We start from the raw sequence: 16,802 nt of genomic DNA, 5'->3' as shown, positions 1-16,802 counted from the left end.
TTTTATTCTTATAAAACATTACTGCCTGAGTTTTTTGTATAGAAAATTTAAAGCCTACAGATGAGGCCCATTCATCTATTTTTATTATAGTTCCATTAACGATTCACTCTGCAAGTTTTATGAGATGCTGGTCAATATATGGCAAAACTATCCATATACAAGTTACTTTTTTATTCGATTGGTAAATTATTACCGATATCATTTATTACAAAGTAAACAGTGTGCCACTAAGGACGCTTCTTGTGGAACACCATTTTCAAGTGAAATGTACTTGATAATACACCATCAATTTTCACTTGAAAAGTGCAATTTGTCTGCAAGTTTTGATAAACCTAGGTAAATGTCCTGGATGCTGTTTTTATGTAATGTTTTTAATACTCGCATATCTCCATGTAGTATCGCTATGCCTTCATCAAAAAGGGCTATGGTAATTTGTTTTCGCTCAAATCCTCTCAGAGGTGCCTCCGTTAGACAGAAAATCCAGTGTAGATCTGTTACATTGTACCCGAATTCGAGTGGAGCTAAATTTATTTTCTCGAATGTGCCATGTTAGTCGAGCATTTACCATTTTCTAGTAATCTGCATAAACAACTTTGTTAAAGAAATTATCTGTAATTGCTTACATTAATGTGATCTTTTCCAGGTTTGGGGATAGGAATAATTATACTATGCCATTCATCAGGAAATAAATTTCAAAGCCATAAGTGGTTATTAAACTCTAATAAGTATAGTCTTTGCCAAAGGTGCTATGGCAGATCATTTCAAACAAATACTGTCAAATCTCCAGGCAGACTTATTTCTGTTCAACAGAGCAAATTCCAACTCTTCCATATTAAATTTTCTTTATTGTCAATGCTATGATGGTTTTGCGGAACTGCTGGTTCCCCGCCGTCGCCTCCCGGATTGCTGCCTCCTTACCTTCAAGTTTTTATGTTTTGATGCGTTTTCATGATGAGCTGCCGTGCTTGCTTCAGTCGTATCTGGCTGGGCAGCTGGGCGTAGCGTGCAGGCAGCAGCAGCGCAGTTTTTGAGTCGACGCTGGTCGAGTTTTGAGCAGCAAATTGGAGCACGCCTACGAAGTGGAGTACATCGTGAGGTGGAGGTGACTATGAGTAGTCGTAGACCACGGAGCTGCTCATCTCATGACAGCGTGAGGCTGTCCTGACGCTCCATCGGGGTTTTCTGGTTTGTGGGTTTTTGTCCCTGTTGTACAGCTGAGGGCTGCCTGGTGCCCCCATGGAGGACGTATGTTTGCTTCTGTTTTTTTTTTTTTTTTTTTTTTTCTGCCTGCTGTTGTTTATTTTGCCTTTTTTGTTTAATGCTACTTTTTGTTTATTTAACTTGCTTTTGTTTGGTGCTGCCTTTTGGCTTATTTTTTTTGTATTTATGGTCATCTTTACCAGACCTGACTCGCTTGTAAATATTGTAAATAAATTAATTTTATTGTTTTTTGTTGTTTTCCCTCCTTTGTTTGTAGCATCTGCCGTCAGCTCACACCTCCGCCCTGAGTATATTAACCACACGACCCACTCGGTCGTTACAATGGCGCACCGTGACAGGATGGCTCTGTTTTGGCTTGGCGGGTTGTTACGGCACTGAGGAAGATGAGGTAAAAAAAAATAATTTTTTTTTTTTTCTTTAGGTGGGAGGTGTCACGTTATGATGGTTTTTCGGAACTGTCTTCCGCCCCTTTGTGGATTGCCGCCTCCCTTACCTTCAAGTTTTTTATGCTTTGATGTTTTCGCTGGATGAGCTGCCGTTTTGCTTCAGTCGGTCTGGCTGGGCAGCCGGCGATGCAGGCAGCAGCAGCAGGCAGTTTTTGGAGTCGACGTTGGTCGAAGTTTTTGAGCAGCAAATTGAGCACGCCTACGGCGGCACGCCAGAGGTGGAGTGTGACCATGAGTAGTCGCAGGACCACGAGCTGCTCATCTTGATGACAGCGTGAGCGCCCTGACGTTTCCAGCACTTGGTTTGTGGGTTTTTTGTCCTGTTGTACAGCTGAGGGCTGTCTTGGTGCCCCGATGGAGGACGTATGTTTGGTTTTTTTTTTTCTGCCTGCTGTTGTTTATTTTTGCCTCTTTTTTGTTTAATGCTACTTTTTGTTTATTTAATCTGCTTTTGTTTAGTGCTGCCTTTTGGCTTATTTTTTGTATTTGCGTTTATCTTTTTACCAGACCTGACTCACGGTAAATATTGTAAATAAATTAATTTTTTATTGTTTTTTGTTGTTTTCCCCTCCTTTGTTTGTAGCATCTGCCGCCAGTCATGACAGCCCTCTGGCCCTGGAGTATATTAGTTAGTCTCTGCATAACGCACTCCACTCGGTCGTTACATTTATGATACAGTATATATCTTCTATTGTTTCAAAATTTATTGTTATTAATTCTCTACTTATTTTTCCTTGTGTGGAAATGCTCATTCAAATTTTTTTCGCTACTTACTTTGCTAAATTTCACCACTACATCACTCTATTTGTTTAGGATCAAGTATTCTTTTTACCATCTTTTATTGCGGTCTAGGAGGCTTAACATGGGTACCATTTATTTCCTGAATTTAACCATATTTTTTGTATGGGAGCATTATTACAGATCTGATACATATCTCCCATGAAATGATTCTTCCTTGAATTACTTCTTTAAATTTTGCAGATATTTTGTCTTATAGAGGTTTTAATGTATCAATTTCTAATAATATTATAGCTAGTTTTTGTAAAGTTCTTTTCTAATATCGGTAATGTTTTGTTTATTTTATTGAACTTTCTATTCAAATTTTCTAATCTTCAGTTTGCGTTTTACTTTATTAAGTCTAAGTTATGTTTTTCTGGTGAATAATTATGGGACTTTGTTTTGTTAGATGAGATTTGGATTTTGGCATTGCTTTATCAACAGCATTTGTAATGAAATCAAATGAGGAATTATTAGTTTCATTATGGTCTTTTAAATATTCAAATGGCAGAATACTTAGTGTGGAATTCATACTGCCCTAATCTGCTTTATAAATGTTATATTGAGGGGGCATGTTTGGATTGGATTATTGGGAAATGATCACTTGTATGCAAGTCGCCAACAGTATCCCAATCCAAATCTGTTTACTATGTTTGTTGCATACAGAGTTAACAATGAGGAAAAATGTTCCATGTAAGCTTTAGAAAAATATATGCTGATTTCATTATCATTTAAACAGCACATTATATGAATCTATGAATTCTTCTATTTTACTTCTTGTTCTACTTGAGTCTGCATAACTACAGTCCCACATCAGGCCAGGGCATTAAAAATCTCACTACTAATGTAGGTTCCTTAGCATTACTAAGTTTGTCAAAGTTATAATAATTTTTATTGGGTTGGCTACATAAATTATAAATTACATAATCATCGCCTTTTATTCGCATTCTAATACTCGATATTTGCAGATGAGTAAAGCTTACAGGTACTATCATAACATACTTTGTTATACATATAGCAGTGAAGCAATTTCCTTCTTCCTCTTGTGATGTTGATGCTAAGGCATTAATCACAAGTTGACACAATTTTACACATGTTGTAAACATAATACCATTGGTTCATATTCTTTAATAACCACTGTAATTTCTCCTAGGTGTAATCTGGTCTGTAGACCATTTACATTCCATTGTATAATATAACTATTGAAAATATTTTGTTAAAGAGGTCGAGTTTTACTTCTTTTTTTTTGTATTATCAATTTAGATTTTTCAATAATCATCAATGCACATTCATTTGTTTTTCTTTTATAACATACTAAGTGCTCAATGCCATGCACCCTTTTCATGGTTACTCAACCAAGTGGTTTCTTTTCTTTCTAAATTTAGCAAAACTTTTATAATGTTTGTTAAACCATCTTTCGTTATGTTTTTGTTAGCACATAATCTAATGAATCATTACACTCCACAAGTATTATCATGTATATTTCTGTTTTCATTTGCTCTTGCACCAATTACTGGAGATGAGCACTTTCCTTTGACATAATCATTGTTATATGGTCTGGTCTTTTAACTTTTCAGTGTTTTTGACATCTGCCTTCATAGATTTTATTATAATTTTAGGAGATGAAGGTATATTTAGCTTGTTTTTGCTTTTTGTTCCTGTTTACATCTCTTTTATCTTTGGTTTAACTGATGTTTCTCTAATAATGGCTGATTTCTTTGTTTTGGGTGTGTCTTCTCCAAAGGCCTATCTTTAATTTCAAAATCCATCACGATCTCCTGTTACTCCGTAAGTAGTAGCATCCTCCTCTGTTTCTATTTATTAATATTTCAAATGAATTGACAAAATATTATCCATCTCATTTGTACCTGCTTCTTTATTCTTACCATTTTATTTTTTATTTCTAAATTATTAATTTTTCTTGAGATTTACTTCTTTCTGTGCCCTGTTACTTCTAACTGTTTGCATTTTTGTTTCATTATTTTGCTCTTGTTTTTGAAGAATATGTATGTTCTTAGGTGGATCTGGATTCTCTCACTTTAATTGTAACTTAGCCTTTTATAGACATCCCTGTTCGCTCTGTAGTATTTTCAATTCGTGACAGTATATAATATGCATTCTTTGATCTTGCATAATATTCTGCCCACAGTTTACAACCTCAGATCACTGCACTTCCACTGTGCGTATATTCAGTAGATCCACAATTAGCGATACCGGTTCATTTCTACAATTTTTCTTCAGCCTATAGCTTACTTACAATTTTGACACTGCAGTGGCTGGGACATAGGGGGTCTGAACTCTCTATTTTGGCCTAAATTTTTATTTTTGAGGTGAATTCACCTCAAATTTTATTTTATTTTTTAATATTTGTTGATTGCTGTTTTTACTTGGTACAGCATATATACCTCACAATCTTGGACCTTTGGGTATCTTTTTTTTGAGAGAGTCCCATAGCATTTTCTTATCAACTGGTTCGCTGTTATTTTCAGGAAGCACAATGGTACCCTGATTGCTGTTCATAGTATTGTGTTTTTTCACTTTTATGTTAATACTGTCTATATTTCTCAAAGACAAATAGTCTTCAGACTGACTTTTTGTTGTGGCTTCTATAAGCCAAGTTTTTTCCTTTATTTGTCTGAACGACATATCTATCATCGGATGTCTATTTAATAGATAATTTTCTAGTTTTAAAGCTGAAATATTTTGGTCAGCTTCCATGGTTAGAAACCTTGATCAACTGCCACTCCCAAAGAGGTAGTCGAAGTGAGTCAAGGTTGGGTCATATTGGCATTTAGTCTTTGGGAGTTTTTATATGTATTATGGTTTTAATACCACCCTGATTTGGCTACTGATTTTACCTAGAATTGTCCATTTACATGCAAGCAAGAAGATTTGCTTTGTGTTGGAGCAGCGTCGCTATCTGTGCCGAACAATGCCATCAGAGGACCTTAGGGGTACTTGGAATCTTAAAATTACTATTCATAAAGATTAAGTAGAAAAAAAAAAAAAATTAAACCTGAAAACCTTAAAAAGATACCATCAGCCTTTCATGGAGTTTATTCTTCCACCAATGGCACAAGTGAGAACCGATTCCCAAATGTCCACTCCCTACCCTACCCCACAGGGGATGGCACAACATGATTAAAGTGGCCCAAGTGTAAGCCAAACCCGCATGCTAGGACTGAAGGTATCACGAAAATACTATCAGCCCCACTCTAATCGTGTTATGGGCAAACCCGATAGAATGCCGAGAGTCCTATCCCCAAAACCAGACCCCCCTGGAATCTGTGGTCTAACCCTAAAGAAGTTACGCCTGATATCTCTCAGGTCCAAACATTATTGGGCAGTTGATGGTCCTACCACAGTTCCCACTATTAGCTTTGGATATAAACCCAATCCCCGTTGTGATATCTTTTCCTATTTATCAGGTCCAATAAATTTTAGCAAAAGCAGAAAATTCCGCAAAAATTAATTCAAAGAAATACAGAATGGTATATGGGACTCTTAGACTCCAGACCTGGGAACAGATTCCATGTCAAGGTGGTCCCAAATCGAGGGAATCACTATCTCAAATATAGAATAGACTGTGTGGGGACTAACTGCAACTTCTTGAAGTTTAAGTTTATCATTAATCCTAAATCTTGCACAAGCTGAAGAGTCTTCTGAAGGTCTTCCGTGTACTGGGCTTCCGAGAGGGACTGTAGGAGCCAATCGTCCAGGTACAAAGACATGTTTATCCCCATGAGGTGCAACCACTTCGCTAATGGAGTGAGAACATGGGTAAAAACTTGAGGGGCCGTGAAAAGGCCGAAGCACAAGGCCCGAAACTGGAAGACCCTGTCCTGGAACAAGAATCTCGGATACTTTCTGTAGTACTGATGAACTGGGACATGGAAGTATGTGTCCTGCATATCTATCGTCACCATCCAGTCCCCCTGATGGATGGCTAACAGGACTGAGTGATTCATTTCTATTTTGAACTACGTAGTTTGAATAAAAAAGTTCAGAGCACTGACATCCAGGACAGGTCTCCGTCCCCCTGATGATTTGGGAACTATGAAGAGGCGATTGTAAAATCCCTCTGTGTTTGTGTCCTCGACTTCCTCCACTGCCTGCTTCTTGAGCAGCGCCAAAACTTTCGAGACAGCGCCGAAAACCTCTCTGAGCCTACAGAGTATACTGTCAAGCCGATGGGAGAGGTTACTAAGGGAGGTTTCGCCCTAAAAGGGAGCCCTCATTTGAAACTTGTAGCACCCACGGATCCACTCTCCTTTTCTCTCACCTGCTCCAAAAATGAAGGAGCCTTGCCCCTATTGGGACACGGAGGACAGGTAACTCACTTGAGAGGGACAAGTTTGTTGGACAGCTTTTTGCTGGGTCATACTGGACACAGATTGGCTTTCGGATGGGAATGGAAGCGACCTCTGCTTCCTCGAAAGGGCTGCTGAGCCAATGAGTAGTAGTCCTGATAGTAGAAACAGAAGCAGAAGAAGGATGCGCAGGGATCCTAGTCCTCTTGGCAGACTGAGCGAGCAGGTCTTGGGTTGACTTCTGCAGTTCACCCGTTACTTGTTCCAAGGTTTCTTGCAGAAACAAACTGTTACTATCTAAGGGAGTGAACAGCAGGGAAGATCACTGAGAGGGAGTGACCCCCATTGAAGTGAAAGAGCACCACAAATCTCGCTTTTTAAGAACTCCAGTAGTAAAAATGGTGGCCAGCTCATGGGCGCCGTCTCTCACTGCTCTATCCATGCAGGCCAAAAAAAAATAACACCCAGCCAATCCGAGGCAAAGTTCTCCTGAAGTGATGAGCAGTCCTCGATCTTTTTGCCAACATTCCTACGGTCCAATCGAGGAAACTCAGGACCTCGAAGACCTTAAAAATATCCTTCGGCAGATGATCTAACTCTGACGTGGTAAACAGAATCCTGGCAGAAGAGAAGGCTGAGCGACGTGGAGCATCTATGAGACTGGAGAAATCCCCTGAGAGGAGGCAGAACCTCCCAAGGATGGAGCTTCTTCAGTGGCATATGACAGATACTTCTGTCATATCAGACGAGAAGGAGGTGAACAAAAGACCGCTTTACCAACATCCCTCTTCTCTGATAACCAAACATTGATATGCACAAGAGATTTCCTGGATGAGGAAGAAAGAACCACACGCGGTAACTTAGCAGACCCTGCCAGTTGTTGTATCACAAAAGCCAAACCCGGAGAGGATGGAGTGGCTGGAGAGAAGAAGTCTGGGTAGCACACTTACCAAGTAATTACACAGCTGAATCCCACATAGACAGGTAGGAAACATGGACATGTACTACTCAAAAAAATTTATAAACAGAAATGCATTTGAAATAGATAAAAAAAAAAAAAGCTAGCATTGTGGCAATGCTTGATGTAACCTTACCTGGGGAGAGAGTCAGAGCAGGAAGATACTGCCTTGGTCATTGCTCTTCTCAACCCGTAGGGGCATGACCGGTTATGTCAAGAGTTGCCCCTACTTCAGTGGGAGCTTTGCAGTCTGGGAGCACTCCTATAACTGTCAAAGCTAAACAAAACAATTGCCCTTGCCTGGGCATGAAAAAATATATACTAACCAAAACAACCATAAAGAACCACATTACCTGTACACCAGATTAAAAAGCAGTACCCATCCATTAAAAGCAAAGATTGGTGGGTACTCCAGGTACCAAGTAACCCCCGCCTTCCCAAATAACTCAACGATCTTAAACAAGGCGAGGAGACGTCATTCCCTAGTGCCATGCCAGCCACGGAGAATGGACCTAGTATACTGTAGTCCTCGAATATTGTCTCCACATCGTGTAAGTAATAGTTGGCGAAAACTGAACGACACTTCCACTAAGTCAATTGGATCATGGCAGAAAGGGACAGATGGCGCTTGAAAGCCAACGACGTGGCTACTGCACGTACATCGTGGGCTTTTACCTTCAACAAAGGTGAGGTATCTTCTTGGATCCCCAAGTGAGATCCACAATCACATCTCTCAGAAAGGAGATGGCATTCTTGGGGAGAGGGCATTCTTGAGAGAGGACGCAAAGGATTTTTAACTGAGCACCAGAGGTTACGAAAATCCCCTCTGATCTTCTTTGTTCTCTTGAGGTAGTGTTTTAAAGCTCTCACTGGGCATAAAACTCTCACTTGGTCCGAAAGTCCAAACAATCCCACAAGGCTTTTCATAGTGAATAATCGAGGCCATGGGTTTAGAAGGATTTTCGTTCTTCGCCAAGAATCCTAAGATATACGTGCATACTGCATCTCCTTGAGAGAAGCCGACCTGTTTATCCAGAGCTTGTAACTCACTGACCCTTTTTGCTGTGGCCAAGGCAATCAGAAACAGAGTCTTCCTGGATAAGTCCCTAAAAGACGATGTGTGAAGCGGTTCAAAAGGGGAACCTGACAGCCAATGTAGCACTACATCCAGGTTCAAAGAGACTGGGGTTTGAGTATCTCGTTTCAAAGTATCGAATGACTTAAGTCAGAAATATCTGGGTTTGAAGAAATATCCAAGCCTCTATGTCTGAATACTGAATTCTGTATAGACCTGTAGCCTTTAATTGTAGATGTTGGTAAACCTCAGGAAGTCTTCAGGTAAAGTAAAAAATCTGCTAGCTAGGCTATAGATGTTTCAGAAGAAGAGATGTCACCTCTCTTGCACCATCTGCGAAATACTGCCCACTTAGCCTGGTAGAGTTTGAAAGATGATTCGCGTCTGTCTACATCCAACAATAGCGTTTCCAACCTCTGTTGAAAAACCTTTTGCTCTGACAAGCTTCCTGTCAGTCTGAACCCTGTCAGAACGAGAGTCGACAAACCTTGATGAAACCGGTGGAAATGAGGTTGTCTGAACACTTTGTTTCTGTGGAAGGAGCCATGGAAAGTCCGGCAGAAGTTCCAGGAACCATTCCTTTTGAGGCTAAAAGGGAGCCACTAGAATCATGGATGTGTTGTGGGAAGTTCTGAACTTGTTTGTGACTTCCCTTACTAGAATGAACGGAGGAAATGCATAGACCTCCGGGTCTGACCAGTCCTGGAGCATCGCATCCGCTGCCTACACTTGAGAGTCTGTTGCTGGAGAGCAATACAGGGGGAGGTGATGATTCCTGGACATTGCAAACAGGTCCACCAATGGTTTTCCCCACCATTTCCACAGGTCGATGCACACTTGTGGATTCAGCAACCAGTCTTGGGTAGAACCTGTCGGCAACTGCTCAATTCATCCATCAGAATGTTCAACCTGCCCTGAACAAAGCAGGTGAGGATCTGGGTGTTGTTGCTGTGAGCCCAGAGGAGATCTCTGGCTGCTTTGCACAGAGAAATGTACGCTAGAGCAGATGTGTTGTCTGAGTGAACAGCTACCACTGAGTCGCGAGTCACTGAAGCAAAATGCTGAAGTGCAAGGTGAATAGCCTTCAGTTCCTTCAGGTTTATATGGAGCTTCCTCTCTTGTACAGACCACGTCCCTGCCACTTCCAAGTCTCCTAAGATTGCTCCCCAACGCTGTTAGGTTCGGGTTCGGTTGAAGTAGAGATTTTCCTACAAGAAATCTCCCTTCTTCGAGCCACCACTGAAAGTCTTCTTTTATTTCCGATGTGATGGGGAAGATGAACGAGTCCATAAGAGTCTTCATGCTCTAACTGGCCTTTAGGAAGAATTGTAAAGGTCTCACATGTAGTCTCCCTAACGGCACGAACATCTTGATGGAAGAGAGGGTTCCTAACAGGCTCATCCAAGGACTGGCGATCTAGAAAGCGACAGATTTTCTGGATGCAGGACTGTATTCTTTTGCTGGGCGGAAAAACCCAAAAATTCCGAGAGTCTATCTTCATCCCAAAATAGACTATCGACTGAGTAGGGACTAACTGGGACTTCTCTTGGTTGATTAGAATGCCCAAATCCTGAGCTAGCTAAAGAGTTTTCAGAAAGTCCTCCGTACATTTCTTCTTGGATGATGATCGCAGGAGCCAGTCATCCAGGTAAGGGCATACCTTGATGCCCATTACTGAAGATGCCCATTGAAGACTTCAGGGGCTGTGGACGTGAAACCATTGTGATAGAAGAAAAGCGCGTCCTTCATGTTGATGTACTCTGGTGAAGACTTGTGGGGCTGTGGACAACCCAAAGCAATGAGCCCGAAATTGGAAGACCAGATCCTCACTTGCTAGAGGTGGGTATTGAAGTAGATTTCTTATTGACTGGTAGGATCTAGGGTCTGACTGTGGACGAGATTGTGCTCTTCCTCTTCTGCCTCGAAAGGGCCATGGTTGAAGGGGAGAGAAAGGTCTAGGGTTGAAAGAAACCGCAGAAGAACAGTTCGAATCCTTCAGTCGCTTGGCAGATTGTCCCAATAGGTCATGGGTTGCTTTCTTTTGGAGCTCCATTGCTACCCGCTCCACCATAGCTCACAGGAAAAGACTGTTCTTATCCAATGGGGCAAAAAGAAGAGAAAATCTTTGTGAAGGGATAACTCCTTTAGTTGTCAAGGAGCACCAAACTCCCTTTTCTTAAGCATGCCCACTGAAAAGAGTGCAGCTAATTCCTGGGCTCCATCTGTTATAGCCTTATCAGCACAGGAAAGTACCTCAAGCCATTCTGCTGCAAAACTGTCCTGTAGTGAAGAGCAATCCTCGATTTTCTTCATTAAGGCTCCTACCGTCAAGTCAAGGAAACTGAAAATTTCAAAAACCTTTTAAGTGCCCTTCACTAAACAGTCAAGTTCTGTTAAGGAAAACATTATCTTGGCCAAATCGAAAGCCAATCTGCGTGTAGGATCAATCAGGCCAGAGAAGTCCCCTTGGGAGGAGGCAGACTCCCAAGGAAGGCGCTTCCCCAGTTGCATAAAAAACATATCTTCTCTTAGACAGGTGAGGGAGGAAACAAAGCACAGCCTTGCCTAACTCCCTCTTTTCGGACAACCAAGAGTCCATGCCTGCCAAAGCCTTCTTAGACAAGATGGATAATGCCATCTTAGGGAGCTTAGTAGCTCCTATGGGTTGACGCAGCATGAAAGACCACCCAGGTGAAGGAGACACAGCGGTAGAGAAATAAGTAGGGAAACAAAATTGAAAATAATTCAAAAGGGATGCTTACAACAAAGGTTGTTCCTGTTCTGGTTCCTCTTCCACCAAAGAAACAGAAGAAAGAGCCAAGTCCTGTTGTGCTTCCTCTGGCTTCTGAGGAGAAGATGAAGGATTCTTGATCAGTTCTAGGATATTATCCAACCACTGATGAACTGGTAGAAGAGATGAATCCTGAGTCGGAGGGAGAGATACTAACGTCAACTTCGGATGCTCTACAACAGGAGCTGAAGGTACAATTTTCACTTCTTGAAACTTAACAGGGGGTGTTGACACAGGCTGACCAGCTGTTATCGGAATATCCAAATCAGACGAACCTTCAGAAGCCTGAGCATAATCCGACACTTCACGAGAATCAGATGCTACTGAGAGATCGGAAGCCACTGGGCGCTCTGCTCCTATTAGATGCTTAGGAGCTACTGGGTGCTCTGATCCCATGGGGCGATCTGCTCCCTTTGGATGTCTGTGAGCCACTGGGAGCTCTCCATTGTCCCAATAGCTACAAGAGAGCTCTTGGTCCCTATGGTGCTTACAAGGGATCGAGGGGTTCTGATTCGCCATCAAATGCCTTTTCAGTGAAAGACAGCGAAGCTCTAGCCTCAGCTCTAGTGGCCACCTTTCTCTGTCTAGCTTTTTCATAGTTTGTCTAAATGAGCAGTCAAAATTCTCCATTTCACTTCATCCCAGTTACTACACTCCTCACATGTCAAGTCAGGAGAACAAATTTGTCCTTGGCAATGAAAACAAATAGAATGAGAGTTGTATTCAGAGGAAGTCAACCTGGTATTGCAGCCTTTGCTACAATAGCAGCTACTAGACACACTTGAGTCTGGCATAATAAGTCAAAATCCAAAAAAAAAAGTCCAAACTAAGCTTAACTAAGAAAATGTAGCACAGAGGCTACCAAAGTACAGAATACTTCACCCAATCCTTTGATAACAAGCAAAATCATCTGGTGAACAATCCTGATCAGCAAAACAACGCTGCTTAACAACAGGTGTATGGTCATTGAGCAGCAGAAACAAACTGAGCTCTTCTGCTATATTGTACCTAAACTTTCCCGGACGTGGGTGAGGCACTTACCTGCACCAAAACAGAGTGCTACCGCGAATTTTAAATCTAAAGCTGCCGTTAAAGTAGAAACTAAAAGCTATGTAATTACTTGGTAAGTTACATATATAAAAGTAACCTCTATATGGATAATTTTGTAATATATTATTCAGCATCTTTCATCAAACAAGCAGAACAAATCAGCATAATAAAAATGGATACTGGGCCTCATCTGTAAGCATTAAATTTTCCATAGATAAAACTCAAGCAATCATGTTTTATAAAAATAAAGTAGAAAAAAAGGGTGAAGAAACAGACTTAAAAATCAGAAACCATAGTATACCAATTGGCCAAACAGCAAAATGTTTAGGATTTGTATCTGATATCCATTTAAATTGGAAAGCCCACATAACATACATGAAATAAAAATGTAAAAGAGCATTAAATCTAATTAAAAAAACTATCCAACACTACTTGGGGTGCCAACAGACATACCCTTCCTATACTGTATAAAGCAACAGTGTTGCCTGTCACTGATTAAGGAAGTGAAATATATATATGGCCCAGCATCAGATGCACAGCTGAAAACGTTAGATCCAATTCACATCATATGCCTTAGAATAAGTGCAGGAGCCTTTAGATCATCACCAAACTCATCTTTACAAGTTGAATGTAGTGAATTACCACTGCCTCTCCATAGAGAATTAATAACAATGAAAAGTGCTATGAGAATTCAGACAAGTGATTCACCAACAAAGAAATTACTTCAATTAGGGATGTATTTAAAAACAATCATTCACCACCTTTCCCAGTTTGAGGTGAAAGATTGTTTAAGTTACTGAATATAAATATACAGTTACCTTCAATAGTCAAACTACCTCCTTCTTGGACTATGAATAAAATGAGAATTTGCACATACTCAAAATATTCGTCAAAAAGTTACTCATTTATCCCAGAACACCACAAACAACAAACAACAGAAAATGAGCCAAAAAGTCCACATTACACAATATACACAAAAGGATCTAAATTCCAACACAGAGCAGGATATGCAGCAATATCCCAAGACAAAACGTATCACTTCTCTCTACCTGACAATGTCTCAGTATTCCTGCTAAGTTGTGTGCAACTGCATCAGCCACAAAAAGAATTAAAGAAACATCACTTAACAATTTTGTGATTTTTAGCAACTCAAGAAGCGCTATTGCCTAGAAGCTATTCAAGTTACAAACCAAAAAAATATTAAGTTATTACTCCATAATAATGGGAAAATATAGAAATATGTTGGATCCCTGCCCATATAGAGGGATTAAGGGTAATAAAGAGGCTGATACAGCAGCCAAATCAGCAGCCCATATGACAGGACCAAATATAAATATCCTTATTAATGATTATATAATGCATATAAAAATACTCTATTATACATAAATGGCAAAATATATGGAATAAAGAACCTGAAAGTCATAAATTAAAACAAATAAAACCTAGTGTTGGAAAATGGAGTTCATCACACCAGAGAGAGAGACATATACAGTAAACCCCCCGTATTCGCGTTCTCATGGTTCGCGGACTCACGCATTCGCGGGTTTCTCTGTAGAACATATCTAGCCATCACTCGCGGAAAAATCGCCCTTTCGCGGTATTTTTCACTGAGAAATATTCACTAATTACTGTATTTTCATATAATTTTCATGAATAATTGCACTTTTTGTGATAAAACTTAAAAAACTCAAATATATGTATTTTTACAGGGTTTTTCTGTGTTTAAACTATCAAAATGGGCAGTTCTAAGTGTTTTTAGAGGGGTTTTAAGTATTCGCAGATTTTAGCTATTTGGGGGGGGGGTGTGGGACGCATCCCCCGCAAATACGGGGGGTTCACTGTACATGTAATTCCGAAACATCTCCAAATAGGGCAATCTCATCTAACAAACGGTCACCATGGCCAAAGCTTAATCCACACAACCCTATTCCTGAATACTTGTTGCACGAATGCCAGAAGTATACAGTAATCAGCAGTGCCTATCAAGTTTTGGAAATAAAGCGATCAATGAAATTGTCAGAAACTTCAACATTTGCAATTAGGCTAATCTAATTATAAACATTTCGAAGAGTTGTAATTTAAATAAATTAAAAAAAAAAATATAAGTAGAAACAAATCCTTTGTAATAATAATAATAATAATAACAGGCCTAATTACTAAAGGCAGATCCTCAGTATGATATAGTATTTTGTTTTCGAGAGCCTCTAGTGATTAATCAGGTCAATCCTGTGAGTATTTCCAAAGCAAAGTCAGGAGGATGACTGAAATTCCATGTCAACAGTCTGTGATAAGAATGAGAGGAAGATTTGTCAGTTTGTGGCTATGGCCTTATGTTCACTTCAGAGGCTTTGATCATTTAGGAAATTACGGCTCAGCCTTTATGTAGACTGTGTGTTGATCAGTCGACATTCTTCATTTCCAACCATTAAGCTTTTACTTGCTCAACCTATGGTGGGCACAAAGTTGGCTGGCTCAGGGTTTTAACAGCAACAAATCCAAAGCTGAGTGAGCATCATTAATGATAATGAAGATCTATTAAGGGTAATTCTACAGTTTAGGACACCAAATTCACTGCTCCCTTGTGAGAGTGTTCAAGTTTTCTTTCCTATTTTCAATTTCATCTCTCATTCAACAGCTCTGCAAACAGACACACATTTACTAAAAATGAGCAGTTTATCTGCTTACAGAAGCAGAGATTTACGGTTTTGTCAAAATTCTATGGGTCCGTACCCCCTAAGACATGTTTTTGTTTATGTACGTTCCCCCTTTATTCCCTTTGTTTTTTGCAATCTCTGTAGGCTAAGCAGATAAACAGCTCATTTTTTCATCGTTTTCCATGATTCAATAAATATTTGATAAATGTGTATGCTGATCTTGACTTTAATTAATGGAGAGAATTTGGACTCCGAAACTCTAGGGTTACCCTATGAAGGTTACTCAAACAACTTTTAAGGTAAAGCTTTGTAGAGGTGAGGCACTTAATCCTCTCTGTGCTGGAGGAAACATCCATCATCTACATAATTGGAATGAACTGATTATAGAACTTAGGCCAAAGGCCAAGCACTGGGACCTGTGAGGTCATTCAGAGCTGAATTTTTAACTGACAGTAAAAGGTTTGACACTTGTGACAGGAGGAAAATTTCGCAGTGACACTATGAATCAATTGTTAGTGGAGGGTGGAAAGTAAGATGCATGAGAATATGAACGGAGGTACAGTAAAAGGAAAGAAAGGGCCGAAGGCATGCCCAAAGGAATCTTGAGTAATGCCTACATTACACCGCTTGAGGTGCACTGACGGCGCTACCCCCCTAACGGGACTACATAATTCAAGACTGGGTGGACAAGCTTAGTAGGTTAGGCTGTTTGAGTTACAGAAACAGCACCAGGTAAGGCATGTCACACTAGTCTACCTCGAGTGATTTACTGCCAAAATACCGGGCAACATTATAACGTGCCACCGTAAAAAGTTAGATCGTATATACAGTTAATTACTTCACTGGGCAAGTGGAAGAACGGACACACGCTGCATCGAGAGGGCGCGGAACGAACCGTAACCCATTTTACAAGTTACTTTATTAAAAACAGCAAGAATGATTTACGCTGAAATTACCTGCACCATAGCTGCAAGCCTCAGTGAGTCCTTTGCAATGTTTCCTTTGCATCCTCTACATGAAGCACGGCCACTTTTGGCATATTCGGCACGATAAGGGAGCTCATCCGCCATGGTAAATAAGGAGGGAAGGCTGGGGCGCCGCAGTTGATCGAGCCGCTCTGGAAAACAAGTGAGATTTTCGCTCTCTTCTTCTTCTTCTTGTTCTTCTTGCGCGGGAAGGAACTGCCTCCCGGCCACGGCACCGTATCATCAATAACAAGAATCGTCTTGCTGAGTCGCGTTAGTCGCGCACTTCCTACCAAGCAGTGCATTTTGTGCGGTTTCAGTCAGTCAATAATCACTTCAGTTTATATTCAGCGTAACAATAGTAACCAGGTTAGGAAAGCGTACTTGTTCCCCTGCATAGAGAAAGAACCAAATTTTTTCTGCTTTTTTTGACACTGGCTTTGCTGCACATTGAAAGTTCAATAGTATAAAATACGAGTTTCGATGATACTGCATTATGGCCAGCAAAATGGAAACGTTGATTTGTCATGGTTTCCAATTAATAAAGGAAAAGAT

At 40.4% G+C, this 16,802-nt stretch overlaps 1 protein-coding gene across 1 annotated transcript in view; it reads right to left on the bottom strand.

Moving 5' to 3' along the window:
* Parp (Poly-(ADP-ribose) polymerase) overlaps positions 1-16,550 on the bottom strand; it is a 259,948-nt gene extending 243,398 nt beyond the window's left edge. The window contains exon 1 of the mRNA XM_067081290.1: positions 16,239-16,550. Within this exon, the coding sequence (XP_066937391.1) occupies positions 16,239-16,352 (114 nt within the window). The 5' untranslated portion in view covers positions 16,353-16,550. The remainder of the gene's footprint in view (positions 1-16,238) is intronic.
* Positions 16,551-16,802: the final 252 nt, after the last annotated feature.

Source organism: Macrobrachium rosenbergii, chromosome 37 (assembly GCF_040412425.1).
Source record: "Macrobrachium rosenbergii isolate ZJJX-2024 chromosome 37, ASM4041242v1, whole genome shotgun sequence".
In the NCBI taxonomy this organism is placed as follows: domain Eukaryota; kingdom Metazoa; phylum Arthropoda; class Malacostraca; order Decapoda; family Palaemonidae; genus Macrobrachium; species Macrobrachium rosenbergii.
The sequence above is the reverse complement of the archived record's forward strand: the minus strand, read 5'-3'. Positions and strand labels throughout refer to the sequence as shown.